This window comes from Rattus rattus, chromosome 2 (assembly GCF_011064425.1).
Source record: "Rattus rattus isolate New Zealand chromosome 2, Rrattus_CSIRO_v1, whole genome shotgun sequence".
Lineage (NCBI taxonomy): Eukaryota > Metazoa > Chordata > Mammalia > Rodentia > Muridae > Rattus > Rattus rattus.
In genome coordinates this window covers 154,569,448-154,584,824 of record NC_046155.1, presented here as the reverse complement: position 1 = coordinate 154,584,824, position 15,377 = coordinate 154,569,448, and the positions used below count along the sequence as shown (strand labels likewise).

Sequence of the window (15,377 nt, the reverse complement as noted above, 5' to 3'; positions counted from 1 at the left end):
CTCGCAGAAGAGTACAGTGGATACTGCATCCAACTCCCATCTTTATTACCAGGAGGGTGTGGGGATCCCCAATACCCCTGTCTGCGCCAGCCAAGTCCTGGGAGCAATGCCCTCCTTCCTGAGGGAGACCAGCTCCCTGCTGAGGGGCTCACAAGTTGGTGGAGGATTTGGGGATATTGGGGTCCACAGTCTTACAGGAGAGATTGCTGTATTTCCAACATGAACTCTCCCCGAGCCCTGTGAACTGGCGCTTGAATTGCTGTCCAGCCTGGAACAGGGAGGCTACATCCAACAGGGCATCTTCAATGTGCTGCCCCAGCCGGTGTGAGTCCTGCAGAGAAGCAAAAGAGGAGCTAGGGGAGCCCTGGGAGACAGGTCTGAGGGAGGAGGCTAGATCAGGGACCCCTGGGGTCTGAAGGGCTCAGTCCCAGAATTTAGAGAGAGAGGAGGAAGGCACTCAAGTTCCTCTTACTGTTTCTGTGCTTGATTGCTTGCTGGAGATGTGGAAGGTGATTGCGTTTTCCCCCATGAAGATGTAGGAGACGCCATACCCATGGTCATGGGCCTGGAGAGGAAGAGTGAAGCCAGCCGATACCAGCCTGTCCTCCACGCCCGCAGGGCACGAGTCCCCACCGCTCCCTCCCCAGATGTCCAGAGGCTGGACCCAATCCAGTTCACTCACAGGCCCAAATCCACCTCCAGAGGAAACATAATCCGGGTAATTGTGGACATCGAACAGGTGTGCCTGCTGCACAGGGATCTGGCTGGTAGACAGAAGCCATTGCTGCGACTGGACCTGAGGGTAGCAGGCGGTCTCATGAGCAGAAAAGAATTCCTTTCCTTCACTGCAAGCCTGACCTCCTCCTATGCCAATCCCTCCAAAATCAGTGGCTTTCCTCTGACCATGCCCCCTCCCAACTAACCACACCCCTTTCCCATGCTTTCCTTTCCACTCTGCTCTTTCTGCCCCACCCCGCCACCCCCAGGGTCTCTGTGTAGCTCTAGCTACCCTGGACCTCTCTAGACCAGGATGCCAGGCTGACTTTGAACTCAGAAATCTGCCTGTCTCTGTTTCCCGAAGGCTGGGATTAAAGGCCTGGGCCGCCACCACCACCACCCAGCCCATCCTGTAGCACGCCAGGCGGGGGCAATACCACCCAGCCAAGCCCTTAGACCTCCAGTGGGGGATTCTAGACTGATGCTCTACTGCTGAACCCCTTTCCCCTCTCAGCACCCTGACCCCAGACTTGGCTTGGCCGTTTCAGCACCCTCCTGGCTTCCTTCTCCTCCTACCCATTTTCCTGACCTGGGTCAGGAAGGGCGACTGCATGTGGAGAAGCCGGGACATGATGTACAGTGCGAAGAGGTGACGGTCGATCCCTTGCCCACTCATTGCTGCCTTCAGCAGGGCCTGGTGCTTGTCCACGGCTACCCGGAACAGGGCAAGGCACTGTTGGTCCTAGGTCCCCCAGGGCAGTCAAAGGTCATGGAAAAACAGGAAGTGGGCTTACTTTGAGGATCTGGATTATATCTGGTCTCAAGTCAGCTTCCAAGATGCCTACAAGGTAGGGATGTCTTTCCCACTTTGCAGAGAGGAAATGGGTTCAGAGAGAGGAAGTAACTTGTCCAGGGTCACACAGCTAGGAATGCTCTGTGCCTGACATTAGGACCTTTAGGTCCTCTAGTAAGCCACAGCATCTCACAGGTGAGAGAGATGAAAGGTTTGCAAACGGGAGTGGAGGGAGGGGACGGCAGAATTGTTTAGAGCAGAGGCTATAAATAATTTGAGGTATGATGTAGACGAAGGTCATGGTTGCACAGTGTCACAGTGGCTGAAGTGAGGAAAGCAACAGAGTAGAAGCAGCACTTTCTGCAAAGTGCTCCCCAGTACTGTGTGTCGTCCCCACTAAAGCCGGGAACACATTCTCCTAGTCTATGATAATCCTTCATTTTGAATCCCATGGTCAGAGCTGGTTGGTCCCTTGTTGTGGATGCCCCTCCCAGATCCTGGCCACGATGGAAACCTCCATGAGGCCAACACTCACTGTCCTCTCCTTGTTTTCCATGGCTCTCACAAATTGGCAGGCCTCTCTAGTGCAAGACCTCACTGTCTCCGTCCTGCCTTCCAGAAACAGTCGGGTCATGGCTGATTCATAAGTCAGGCAGAATTGACCCCTGTCCTGGGGGAAAGGAGAAGAGGAACCTGTCAGCTAGCCTTGGGATGTCTTTGTAGTCCTGATGGAGACCAACCTCATTCTGCTTAAAACTAAGGAAACCAAGATGGCAAACCCACAACACAACAACAGACTCGCGAGATGGCTGACCCACAACAAGATGGCTGACCCACACAGGATGAATGACCCAGAATAAAATGGCTGATTCACAACAAGATGGCCAACCTATGTTAAGATGACTGACCTGGGGTTGGGGATTTAGCTCAGTGGGAGGGCGGTTGCCCAGGAAGCGCAAGGCCCTGGGGTCGGTCCCCAGCCCCCAAAAAAAAAACCAAAAAAAAAAAAAAAAAAAGATGACTGACCTACCGGGCTTGGCTGTCCATGTCTTTAGTCCTAGCACTTGGAAGGTAGAGGCAGGTGGATCTCTCTTGAGTTTAGGTCAGCCAGGGATACACAGTGAGACCCTGCACACACCCTACAATCCCCTACAAGTCCCTTAAAGGTTTATCTTAAACAATGAGTGACCCATAAAATGGATGAGCAGATGACCCATAGTGTCACAAGACAAGAAAGAGACCCTGAGGAGGTAGGTGAAGAGGCGGGCGCTGGAGACTCTGAGGGAGCAGGCACTGACCCTGAAGTGGGCCAGCTGCAGGACCAGCTGGATGAAACTGTCTGAAGAGACATGACAGCGTTTGATGAAGCTCTTGCCGAAGTGGAAGAAGGGGAAGACATGGCAGTCAATATTGCCAGACAAGGTCTTGGCTCCCCTCAGGGCCAGAGAGATGGACGGCTGGATCTGCCAGAGAAGGAGGTGGGAGAATGTCTGCTGTTAACATGCATTGTAGTGGCAGAGCTCAGGCAAGGGTCTGGGAGGGGTGGGGGGCAAAGATGCAATTAGGTGGGGTGGGGCAGAAGGGAAAGGAAGAGGTTACGATAGGGTGAGGACAAGTGAGGGAGTGCGGTTCAATTTAGATGAAGGACTGAGATGCAAGCAAGCTTGAAGAGGTTTGAAGGGACCAGGCATGGAGCTGGACAGGGCTACGGTTACTGGGACAGGTCCACCTGAGAGACAAGATGCAGGGAATGGAGGTGAGTAAGAGAAGAGGTGTTGGGGATGCTATGGGACTCTAGGCAGTGGGTACGTTTGGTGTGATATGGAAATTGGCACAGGGATGACTTCAGGGTGAGGCATGGGACTTAAAGGGGAGTCCCAGAGCCCAGTCTTACCTGCTCTGGAAGGTCCCACTGCAGGCGCTGGGGCTTCGGCAGGGCAGGGTCGGTGTACCCCTTACAGTGGCCGTCTGTGGCGTATCCCAACTGGAAGCACTCTGTGGCCAGGGTGAACTGGGGACGAAAGTGTCATTTGTTTCCTCTTCTGGACCGAAGCCACCGTGGAGACAGCTGTAGTAGGGCCCCGTGTGGCTGAGTCTGAGCCGCAGAACCCAATGTGGTGGGATGTTCTAGGTTCCCACTGAGCACGTACCCGGGCTCACGTTTCTCACCTCTCTCAGCTGCCTCATAACCCATTTTGGTTTCATTTTAAAACAGGGGCTAATGTAGTCCAGGCTAGCCTGGAATTTACTGTATAGTTGACAGTGATTCTGGACTTCTGATCTTCTCGCCTCCACCTCCTTTTTTTTTTTTTTTTTTTTTTTTTTTTTTTTTTTTTTTTTTTTTTCAGAGCTGGGGACCCAACAGGGCCTTGTGCTTGCTAGGCAAGTGCTCTACCACTGAGCTAAATCCCCAACCCCTCGCCTCCACCTCCTATGTGCTGGAACACGACAGGCAGCAGTACCACGGCCATCTTACATGCTGCTGGGGATAAAACCCAGGACTGCACAAGTCCACTAGTTGAGCCCAAAGCCAGCTTTGTTTCCTTTTGCAATAGACTGGCTGGTCTTTAGCCCAGGCTGGCCTATAGCCCAGGTTGGCCTCTAACTAAAAGCCTCCTGCCTTCCAAGTATTTAGATTACAGATGTGTGTGCTACAACACTCTGTGTGTGTGTGTGCCAGTGTAAGTGTATGTGTATGTGCATGAGTGTGCATGCGTGCTATATCCTGTGAGAGTCTGTGTTAGAGCATCCCGTGTATGTGTGTGTGTGTCTGTCTGTCTGTCTCGCTCTCTCTTTGCATGTGCTTGGGTGGGGGTGGGGGTGGTGTTACAGGTTACAGGCTCTAGGTTGGCTGTCACTGTGCCTTCTTTCTGTGTGACCCTTGAAAGTCACTTTCCTTTCTTTGAGCCTCAGTGATACACCCACCCCAGGCAGGTCATCCCAGCAAGCCCCATTCTCTGCTGGGCTCTTCTCTGATTCTGTATGTCTCTATTCTAAGGTCCTTCAGGGTTAGTCTTTGGACAGGGTCCCAAGCGCACCTCACCTCCCATAAATGTCCCGCGACAGGGCAGTCAGCCCATGAGTGCTCCACGCTGAGGCCCAGCTTCCCGTTGGAGAAGACGATGAGGGTGAAGGATTTGTCAAACCAACTGCAGAAAAAGTTTGGGTGGGTCTCCAGAGAGCCAGGGAGGAGAATGTGAGCACCCATGGGAATTCCAGTGTGGGGGTGTGCTTCTGGGTCAGGATGGGGCAGGGGAATCAGCGGGGGGCGGGGGGTGTGCCAGCCCAGGGGGCCTCTGGGAGTGCTGCTGATCAGAGCTGACTTCAGACACATGGGTGTCAGATTTAGGGAACTGCTTTTTTTGGTTTTATTTTTCTCGGAAGTCAGCTCTGGGGGTGCTGGGAAGAGACCCTCCATCTTGGGTCTGTTGTTATAGCTAAATAATCCTCCATCACGGGGCCTCACTCCCTAAAGCGACCACAGCTCAGTGGAGCAGTTGATCTTGAGCAGTAACTAGAAGTACAAAGGTGGAGTATCAGTTAGTGAAACTCTGCTCTGTTCAGGCTGTAGAATCTATACAGCTGCTGAAACTCAACGAATTTCTGCTGGGCTCAACTAGCTAGGTTTGCTGACACAAAATGAGTATCGGGCGATCAGAGTCTGGGGTCTTGAGCAGATCAGTTCTCTGGGTTAGCGGTCTCTTACTTCTAATGAACTGTTTTGGGGGTTGTAAGATATAGGTGAGCTCTGGATCTAGCTGCTGAGGTGTGGGGTCTGGCTGTCTCCTGTGGAGAAGCCCTAGTTCTCCAAAAGCGTGTGGGTGGTATTGTAGGGGGGTCGACTCACCGGTCATGGCCTTGGCCAGTCAGCAGACTGTGGGCATAGGTGTCTAGGGAAGCTGCGGGGTTCTCTCTGGTCAGTCCCGCGGGCTCAGAATCCAGGGACACAAAGAAGGCAGCCCCTTCCACAGTCTCCAAGGCAGTGGCCGCATGGGTCTTCACAGACTCACGTACCTGGGCCCACATACTCCTGTCCGAGTGGGATAGGCCTGAACCCAGCTGGCCCCTCTACCCTGCCCAGCCTGTTCCCCGGAGCCCTGCTTGCCCCTTGCAACCACAGGTAACCGACCCTCACCTGGGAGCGGCAGTCAAAGCAGCTAGATGTTCCTCAAGGGGACAGGCTGGGGAGGGGTCGTCCAGGATGTCCTGGAACTGCTGTTCCAGGGCCCGTGGGGACAGCAGGCCATTGGAAGAGTGGGTCTCTACACGGAAGAATCTGCCCTGGTGGAAGACAGCCACATGTTGGCTGTCTTGGAGGTGACAAAGGTAGTCTGGAAGAGTATGGGGAGAACACGAAGGTGGAACGAGGCTACATTATAAGATCCACAGCCATCTACAATGCGATCTGGCGCCCTCTTCTGGTGTGTCTGAAGACAGCTATGGTGTACTCATTATACATTATATTATATATACTCAATATACATTAAATAAATAATGTTAATAAAAATGCTAAAAATTGGGGTGGAGAGATGGCTCAGTGTTTAGGAGCACTTCCAGAGGTCCTGAGGTTAATTCCCAGCAACAACTTGGTGGCTCGCAGCCAAGGGATCAGCTGCCCTCTTTTGCCCTGTCTGAAGGCAGCTACGGGGTACTCACACAAAATGAGAGGCTTCCTGGCTTGCTCCACCTTAAGCTATCTTTAATTTTACGTCAACTCAGATACCAATGTTTCACTGTTGAAGAAGCTAAGGCTCAGAGGGGACAATGATTTCCTGAGGCCACAGAGGAAGCATCACAATCAGGGGAGAGACCCACACAGACTGGCTAGAGACCTGCTCTTGCCCTCTGCCCAGTGCAGGAAGGGACGAGGACTGAGTAGGGGGTTATCCTCACCTTTTTCCACCCCTGGAATCCGTGTAGTGTTGAACATCCTCTCGTACTGGGCGGAGCACAAGGGTCGCATCCCCATCAGCAAGGTCTGCAGGAGGCCAGGGGCTCCTGAGCCAGGCTCGGCCCTCTGCAGCTCCCTGTACCTCCATCCCCAAGCCACGGGATCTGCCTTACCGGTGGGATCTCCTGCCGGTTCAGAAGGTGGCGATACAGGAGCAGGGTATGCACGGCATTGCCCGCACGGGCTGCCTGCAGTGGTGTGGGGGTGACATACAGAAAATCCTGCTTGGTGGCAAAGGGAGGGAATACAAAATATACTGAGGCCATGCTTGTCCCTGATGGGGGCCCCAGCCAGCGCTCTGCACTGTCATGGGTCGCCAAGGCCACAAGGCCCCTGCCAGCCCCTGCCTGCCTCTCCCTCCTCACCATCATGTAGTAGGTGCTATTAACCAGCGAGCCTCGAGAACGCAGGTACACAAACTCTTCCCACCAGTCGCTGACCTGCGAGGAGAATCGGAGAGGCTCAGCTCGGGTGGCTGAGACCCTGAGGGAGAAGGATGGTGTGACCAGGGAGCCTGCAGACGTTCCTGTGTCACATGGGCAGAAAGGATCTTGGGGGGGGGGGGGATTGGTTCTGGTTAACAACCAGCAATAACCTGTAAGTCCGTCGAGGACGAAGGATTAGTTCATTAATACCTGCTACCCTCAAGTTATGGAATATTACATAACCATTAACTAGAGAGTAAAGGCACCGGGGAGATGGCTCAGTGGGCAAGTGCTTGCCTTGCAAGCATGAGCACCCCAGTCAGATCCTCAGGGCCCAGAGAAAAGCCAGGTGTTGTGGGTCACACTCATAATCTCAGTGCTGTGGAGGAAGGGAGAATTGCTGGGGCCTGCTGGCCAGACGCCCTACCCAATCAGCACACCCCACGTCTCAGTGAGGGACCCTGTTTCAAAAAACTAGATGGAGCTGGGGAGACGGCTCAGGAGTTAAGAGCTGCTCTTGTCGTGGACCTGGGTTTGTTCCCAACACCCACATGCAGTTCACAACTGCATATAACTCCAGCTACAGGGGATCCATCCGATCCTCTACCCTCTTCTGGCTTCCGTGGGTAATGCACGTATGTAACACATCTACATATACAAACATGCAATCACCTATACACACAAAGTAAAAACAAAAAGAAGTATCTTCAAACAAACAAACAAAACACAACTATAGGGTGCCCCGAGGACCTCTGCACTGCACGCTCATGCACACACATATTTGTGTATGTGTACATTTGAACATGGATGCACACCTGCATGAACACACACACACACATTACACACACAGACACAAAACAGTAAGGTACACATTTATGAACACGATGAGCATCAACACACAGTTCTGAGGGCTCTGGGTATCTCTTGCTTGCTGGAGGGCTTGCCTACCACATACTGGGTGTGGTGTTTCTTCCAACTGGGCCATTCCCCAAGGTTAAGATTGTTTATGTGCTTGGGTGTTTCTCGTGCATGAATGTCTGTGTACCGACAGCACCCCAAGGCCAGAAGAAGGAATCAGATCCTTTGGAACTGAAATTACAGAGGCTTCTGAACCACCGTGTGGGTCCTGGAAATCAAACCCAGGTCCCTGCATATACTTTTAAAAGGGCAGAATCGGGGTGGGGGGTTGGGGATTTAGCTCATTGGTAGAGCGCTTGCCAAGGGGGCCCTGGGTTTGGCCCCAGCTCCAAAAAAAAAAAAAAAAAAACAAACAAACAAACAAACAAAAAAAAAAAAAAAAAAAAAAAAGGCAGAATCGGGCCCTAAGAGCATGCAGAAAAAAGGAACAAAAGTAGACTACTAGGGCTGGAGAGATGGCTCAGTGGTTAAGAGCACTGACTGCTCTTCCATAGGTCCTGAGTTCAATTCCCAGCAACCACATGGTGGCTCACAACCATCTGTAATGGGATCTGATGCCCTCTTGTGGTGTGTCTGAAAATTGTACTCATATAAATAAAATAAATCTTAAAAAAAAAAAAAAAAAAAAAAAAAAGTAGATCACTAAAGTCTGTCTGGTTTTCTCCAACCCTTGAAGGCACTTAACACTAACCTGGGGTGCCCCACCCCAGACCCTCTTTCCTTTTCCTGCCTCTGTTAAAACCATGTGCTACCAGCCCCAGGCAAGCCCAATGCTTGCATTAATAATTTAAGTGTCTGCTGGCTGCTGCTATCCTCAGCTTCCTCTCTAACCTTCCATCTCCAGGCCTTCCTACACGCCCTGTCCTGTTCTAAATCTTTCCAGCTCCCTACTACATTCCTGGGAAAACCTATCGCTCGAGCTTTCCCATCCTTGCACGCCTGTGTTCTGACCAAAGTGAAGCCCCCTTTCCATATTTGTTTACATTTGCCTCTTCCACTTCTCCTAAGTCCTGCTAACTGGACAAGTTCAGTTCACATTCAGGCTCTCTGCCTACCTCTGAGATATTTATAGCTCCATCTTGCTTCTTCACCACCTCTCAAATGCCCGTTGCCTGTCACCCTTCTCCAGTTTCCTACGTTAGCCAAGGCTGGCATTCCTAATTCGTGTGACTCATTCTATACCTCAGTTTCTTTTTTCTTTTTTTTCGGAGATGGGGACCGAACCCAGGGCCTTGACGTTTGCTAGGCAAGCGCTCTACCACTGAGCTAAATCCCCAACCCCTGTACCTCAGTTTCTTAAGGAGCTCAACTCAAAAGTGCAGCCATGGGCCTAGCTCCCAAACTAGCTAACCACCACCCATCTAGGAAGCCGTCCGCGAGCTGGAAATGGTGGACGGATTCATGTTGGAATTCTGGTCCTAACACAAGTAGTGTGACTCAAGCTCAGATAGAGGATCCTGAAGTTATTGCAATTTGGGTGACAACAGGGAGGGGCTGAGTACAGAGGAGGGGCTACTTACTGAAATTCCATTATCCTGCAAGTCACAAGCAGGGCTGGGGCAGGCCAATCACTTGGACAGGCCAATCGTGGTAGGGGCATGGTTAGGGCGGGCCAATCACCACAGGACGGGTGGGCCAATCACTGCAGGGCCGGGCTGGGCCCCGAACTCACGTAGTTGGAAGCGCACCAGGACTTGAGTTGCAAATAGAGCTGGAGTCGTGGCGCCTGCAACCTCAGGAAGTCGTTTGCCAGCGCCACAACGCTGTCGAAAGCGTCGTCTCGGAGCACAGGGCGCACGGACTCTAGGTACTACAAGCAAACAAGGACAGGAGCGTCAGGGCCCCGCCGCCTGCCCGAGACCGCCCCGCCCCAGGACACGCCCACCTTGCGCACGGTCTCATGCGCTCCGGGCACTGGCTGCCGCGGGAGCGCACGTTGAAAGCTGAAGAGCCTCGGGTGCCTCCCCGAAAAGATTCTGACCAATGCCTGCGGGACAGAGGAGAGGACCCAGTTGGGGCAAGGAGCGGGGAAGACGAAGATGATGTAGGGAGAGGGAGTAAGGAAATGAAGGGGGTTTGGATGGAGGAGAGAGGACAAGATGATGGATGGGGGAGGGGAAAAGGAGGACGGAGATAATTAAAGGGAGAGAAGTAGAGACAGAGTGAAGAACAGGATGGGAGGACAGAGGTGACCGTGAGAGGGAGGGCGGGGAGGGAGGAGGGGGATGCACTGACCCAGAGGACAGAGATGATGTACAATGTGTGGAGGGGGTACAGGAAGACAGCACGAGAAGAGGGAGACAACTGGGGACAAAGCGGGAGACAAAAACCCAGAGAGAAAGCGACAGAGATCCAAAGACAGAGATGGTCAGAGAGCCCCAGAGAGAACGGGGTGGGAAGCTGGGGTTATGAACACAGAGACAGGAGTGGTGGTGGACCAGACCCAGAAAGAGACAGCCACACGTTTGTTCTGGGAGTCTAGATCCTCACATACCAGCCAGGTCTTCGTGGGTGAGGACATGGTACCATGAGGTTCCAGAAGCCAGCCGTGGTGGGACAGCAGGAGCCTCAGAGCCACATGAAGTGTGAAGATCAGGGTTCCCCACAAACACGAGGCAAAGACTGCTGCTGCCAGGAGCCCCTGGAGCTGGTGGTGCTGTCCGCCCCTGGGAGAGAAATAAATAAAAGGGTGCCCCTGGGGTTGGGGATTTAGCTCAGTGGTAGGCGCTTGCCCTATGGCGCGCAGGCCCTGGGTTCGGTCCCCAGCTCCAAAAAAAAAAAAAAAAAAAAAAAAAAAAAAAAAAAGGGTGCCCCTGAAGCTGTTAAGTGGACCGAGTCTGCAGGATGCGCACTGGGGACAATCACATTTGACAGACATATTTACCTGATAAAGTGGGTGTGTCCCTCTGTTGCCCATGACCACCCTTGTGGAGGCACCAAGCTCCTAAAATCGCTTTCCTGGGACCAGAGGGGACACCAGGGTAGAGTGCTTGCCTAGCATGCGAATGCCCTGGGTGTGATTCATAAGCTGGGAGTACTGTGCTGGCGATCCTAAAATACCAGCCCTGGGAGGCAGGAGGAGGAGTTAAAGCCCGTCCTTGGCTACCTTGGCTACATGGTGAAATGGAGGACAGCCTAGGTTACATGAAACCCTGCCATAAAGAAATGCATACATACATACATTCACGACTTTCAGCCATGCCGTCTTTAATCGCGGCGGCACTCAGGAGTCAGAGGCGAACTCTGTGAGTTTGAGGCCAGCCTGGTCTACAGAGTTCTAGGACAGCAAGGGCTTCACTAAGAAACCTTGTCTCGAAAGACCAGAAAATAAATAAATAAATAAATAAATAAATAAATAAATAAATAAATAAATAAATAAAAATAATAAGTAAGCAAACCGGGAAACCAATGAGTGCGGTGTGGTGGAGGAAGCCCAGAGCTTAGCCTTGTCACAATCCCTCCCACCATGGGCTCCTGGTTTCAGACTGTGGGCACATCACTGCAGCTCCTCCGTAGGATGCCCCGCTAGACTGGGTCATGAATAAGTCATGTCCTTCTAGGAGTTTCCCTGTCTAATCTGGGCTCTGCCTTGTCCAGAAAATCTGCTTCTTCCAAGGAAGACTGGCCTACCTCCTGGGACTTAGCACACCTATCCCTGCCTGGTTTCCAGGCCCTACATAAAGGTGACAATGTTTGCTTTGGCTGTTTGGTGTGACACAGGATCTTGGTTTGTATTCCAGGACGGCTTCATCCTTGCACATCTCTGCCTGGTCCTCCTAAATGCCGGGTTACAGGCATGTACCTGGCTGGAAACATTGCTTTTGTTTTTGTTTTGTGTGTGTGTGGGGTTGTTTGTTTGTTTTTTCTCCCCGGAGCTGAGGACCGAACCCAGGGCCAGCGCTCTACCACTGAGCTAAATCCCCAACCCTTGTTTTGTGTTTTGAGAAAGGATCTTCCCATGTAACCCCTGCCTCTGCTGGGATGAATGCTTACTTGGTGAGCCACCATTCCTGACCCCTGACTCAGGTCAGAACTGAGTATAAGAAGAGCTTGGTAATCCTGAAAACCTCATGTGGCACTCAGGTCTCGGGAGGTAGAGGGAGGTGGATCTCTGTGAGTCCGAGGCTATGCTCTCCACATAAGTCCCATTACAGCTAGTGCTACATACAGAAAGAGATGCTATCTCCAAAAGAGGGAAGGAAGGAAGGAAGGAAGGAAGGAAGGAAGGAAGGAAGGAAGAAAAGAAAGAAAGAAAGTTGGACATGGTGGTGCACTCCTTTAATCCAAGCACTTGGAAGGCAGAGGCAGGCAGATCTCTGAGTCCGAGGCCAGCCTGGTCTACAGAGTGAGTTCCAGGACCGACAAACTACACAGGGAAACTCTGTCTCAAAAATCAAAAATAGGGGCTGGAAAGATGGCTCAGCGGTTAAGAGCACCCGACTGCTCTTCTAGAGGTCATGAGTTCAATTCCCAGCAACCACATGGTGGCTCACAACCATCTGTAAAGAGATCCGATGCCCTCTTCTAGTGTATCTGAAGACAGCTACAGTGTACTTGTATATAATAAATAAATAAATCTTTAAAAAAAATCAAAAATAGGTAAATGAAGCTATGAAGTGAAAGAGATGAAGCTCCCCCACCCCCTCCCTTTTTGACTGTACCTCTATTAACAGTCATAAAGTAAGCTCCAGAAATTCGATTTTTGATTTTTTGTTTTTTGGTTTTTTTTTTTTTCCTTGTTTTGTTTTGTTTTTGTTGTTGTTGTTTTTCCAAATCAGGGTTTGTCTGAGTAACATCCATGTCTATCCTGGAACTCACTATAGACCAGATTCTCCTGCCTCTGCCTCCCCACAGCTGGGATTCAAGGCTTATGCACCGCCACACCCAGAAATTACATTTCTTTGACAAAGCACACAGAGTGTCTTGGTAGGGGTTAGGGCTGTGACTGGCTCGAGGAGGAAGGTTCTCACCAGTCTGGCAGCAACTCTTTAATCTTCTCCATCAGTCCTAGGGAAGGGTCCAGCTGGAGGAGACAAGCAAGCTGGATTGTACTGAAGAGGAAAAGCCAGCTGAGGGGCGTTGCCGGGACCACACCAGCAAGAAAGTCATTCTGTGTTGAGAAAAGGGCATCTTCAGTCCTACGTTCCCTCTGAGCACATGCTCGGTCTCACTTGCAGCAGCTTACAGGGTCTTGGATGCGGGCAGCGCCCAGGGCTCCTTTTACTGAATGTATTTAGTAAGGAGTTGGGGGCATGGTATAGCCTTTGTCTACTCCCCAGTGAGGGGCTGAGGCTGGGAGAGAGGCTCTTCCTAGAGTCCACCCTGTGGAGAGTTAGTGGAGGGAGGTATGGCTTGGTGGTAGGGAAGCCTCCTGGAACCTACCAGTATTGGGGGTGGGGGTGAGAGTTCATTCAAGCTGTCCTAGACTGTTCAAAACCCTGGGTTCTGAACCTTGGCACCAATAAGTCAGTCAGTAAGTAAACAAATAAATAAATCCAAGATAAGGAGACTATACTGGAAGCTGTTGGGGGAGGAGCTGCGTGGGGAGTGCAGCAGGGGTGAGGTGAGTCAGGAGCAGAGCGGGTCAGGTCAGTACAGAGCATCCCAGAGGAAGCCATAGTTAACAGTAGCCTGAGACTGGACACCCAGATCTTCAGAAGTGGGTTTCAGAAATCCCAGAAGCAGGTACCTGGTTCCCCAGAAGGAAATCAGCCAATAGCTCTCCTCACCCAGACACGCCAGAGATGCCTTTTCCAGGAGCGTAGGGCAGAGAGGTAAATCTCCTGCCACACTGAGGAGCTGAGCTCCACTTCTGCCCCGTCGGAACTGAGTGAAGACAGCAAGCTCGAGGCCTGGTGTGCCTCAGCCATGTTCCCTGGGACCCCTAGGAGAAAGGCAGAGAGTCATTCTTCAGGACCTCGTGCCTCCTCTCAGATCCACGAGTCCAGAACTTGGTCCTTCTCCCTTGGACCCACCTATGCAGACTTTGCTTCTACTCTCGGGTGTGTGTGGGGTGGAAGATTCCAGGCCGGGAGAAGTCTAGACCCCAGCCCCCTCTCTCAGACTCTATCCCTTCCTCCCCACAGCGGGACCGCAGGACTCAGCATAGGCTGCTCCAAGAACCTGAAGGGTTCTGCGGCTCACTGTTTGGGACAGGAATTCATTTAATTGGGGATCTCTGAAAGCATAAAGGCTGGAGAGCAACCTTGAGACCTGTATTACTGAGAATTCACTGCTCAGTATTCGGGATGGGAGAGGGAAATTGATGCAGGCTCAGTTCAAATAAAGCACACTATTTTTTCGGTTTTTTTTTTTTTTTTAAACGTACTAGTTTTTAGACCCATAGGGAAATGAACATTTGCCGACGGTGGCACTGTTCATTTCCAATTGCAAGGCAAACACATATGGGTTCCCTTCCACCATGGGGTCTGGAGAGGGATAAAGAGGAAGCATCCTACTGCGCATGCCCGGCATCGAGGGATGCTGGTGACAAGCGGAGGCATGTCCAGGACGAGTGATGGAGAAGCCCCACTCGTCTGCCCCAACACAAGGCCCATAGCCCCTCCTATACCCGGTACTAGTACTTACACCGGTCAGAGGTAAGCAGCTGCGGTTCCTGGGGTCAATTCCATATACACCTCCTTCCCCCAGTTTTGAGTCCACTACTGTTTCCCTTGTACATACATCCAATCCCCGTGTAATGAATCCACGAACTGATCAACCGTCTTTGGCTGTTATCCTGAAACCCAGAGCCACCTCGCGGGCACCTCCTCGTTCCCTGAACTGGGTGTTCAGGTCCTAGGTTTTATCCCCGCCTCCTCTGATCCCTCCGCGTTCAGTCCCTGCCCCTTTCCAATCCCTCCGCATTCTCTCCCCGCCCCTTCGGAGTCCTAGCGTCCAACCCTCTTACCCTAAGCCTGTTTTTTTTGGGGTTTTTTGTTTTTTTGCTTCTTTTCCTTTTTCAGTTTGTTCAAGAAACTAGAACAGCCTTGGCCTCCCTCCCTGCCCTCTTTTAGGTACAGCATCATGTCATGCTTGTCGCTGTATATCTGCTGGAGCACATCTTGGGAGATGCTTCTCAGGCTGACAGGTCAGAACCATCCACAGCAGGCTTACAAAGAGGCTCATGAAACTGGTGCCACTGGGGAGATCCCAGCTAGACAGAGGGACGGTGCAGGATGGGCATAGATACACACAAACACAACAGTCTGCTTTATTCCACTGTGGGATTTCATATTCTGTCCACGATGGATCTGGTGTTCTTTTGGGTCCACCCCAGGACAGCCCATTGTCACCCAGAAAGAAGGGCAGTATCCAGGTCTCTTCACTGCAGGTAGGGATCTGTGAAGGTCCTAGGGCTCAGGCTTCCTTAGGATTAGGAGGTGGCAGAGTCAGACCCGGAAGCTCTAGCAGGACCCAGGAAGCTAGCTAGTGTGGCTGAGGAGTCAATGCATCAGGAACAGGGTGGGAAGCCAGATCAAACAAGTGTCTTGTCCAAGGCGTTCAGGTCTGCTCAGTGAGCTTTCTGGCTTTAGGGTTACCCACCCCTGATTGGCCGATTGGCCATGCAACA

At 51.9% G+C, this 15,377-nt stretch overlaps 1 protein-coding gene across 4 annotated transcripts; it reads right to left on the bottom strand.

Moving 5' to 3' along the window:
- Positions 1-21: 21 nt before the first annotated feature.
- Positions 22-14,632, bottom strand: Cpt1c (carnitine palmitoyltransferase 1C). 4 transcript variants are annotated; one of them, XM_032893700.1, is made up of 19 exons: positions 14,393-14,625; positions 13,534-13,688; positions 12,775-12,914; positions 10,299-10,470; positions 9,690-9,791; positions 9,477-9,614; positions 6,827-6,901; positions 6,575-6,685; positions 6,404-6,488; positions 5,646-5,841; positions 5,358-5,540; positions 4,554-4,659; positions 3,405-3,521; positions 2,809-2,973; positions 2,046-2,180; positions 1,307-1,459; positions 683-796; positions 473-565; positions 22-331 (listed from the first exon to the last, which is right to left on the bottom strand). In XM_032893700.1, exons 2-19 carry the CDS (start codon positions 13,672-13,674, stop codon positions 149-151), a joined length of 2,409 nt encoding a protein of 802 aa, XP_032749591.1. In that variant the 5' UTR covers positions 13,675-13,688; positions 14,393-14,625; the 3' UTR covers positions 22-148. The 4 variants fall into 4 exon arrangements, 3 of the variants coding, with proteins under 3 accessions (XP_032749591.1, XP_032749592.1, XP_032749590.1); XM_032893701.1 differs by having other exon boundaries at positions 6,575-6,682; XR_004386925.1 differs by having other exon boundaries at positions 1,307-1,478; positions 6,575-6,901; positions 14,393-14,632.
- Positions 14,633-15,377: the final 745 nt, after the last annotated feature.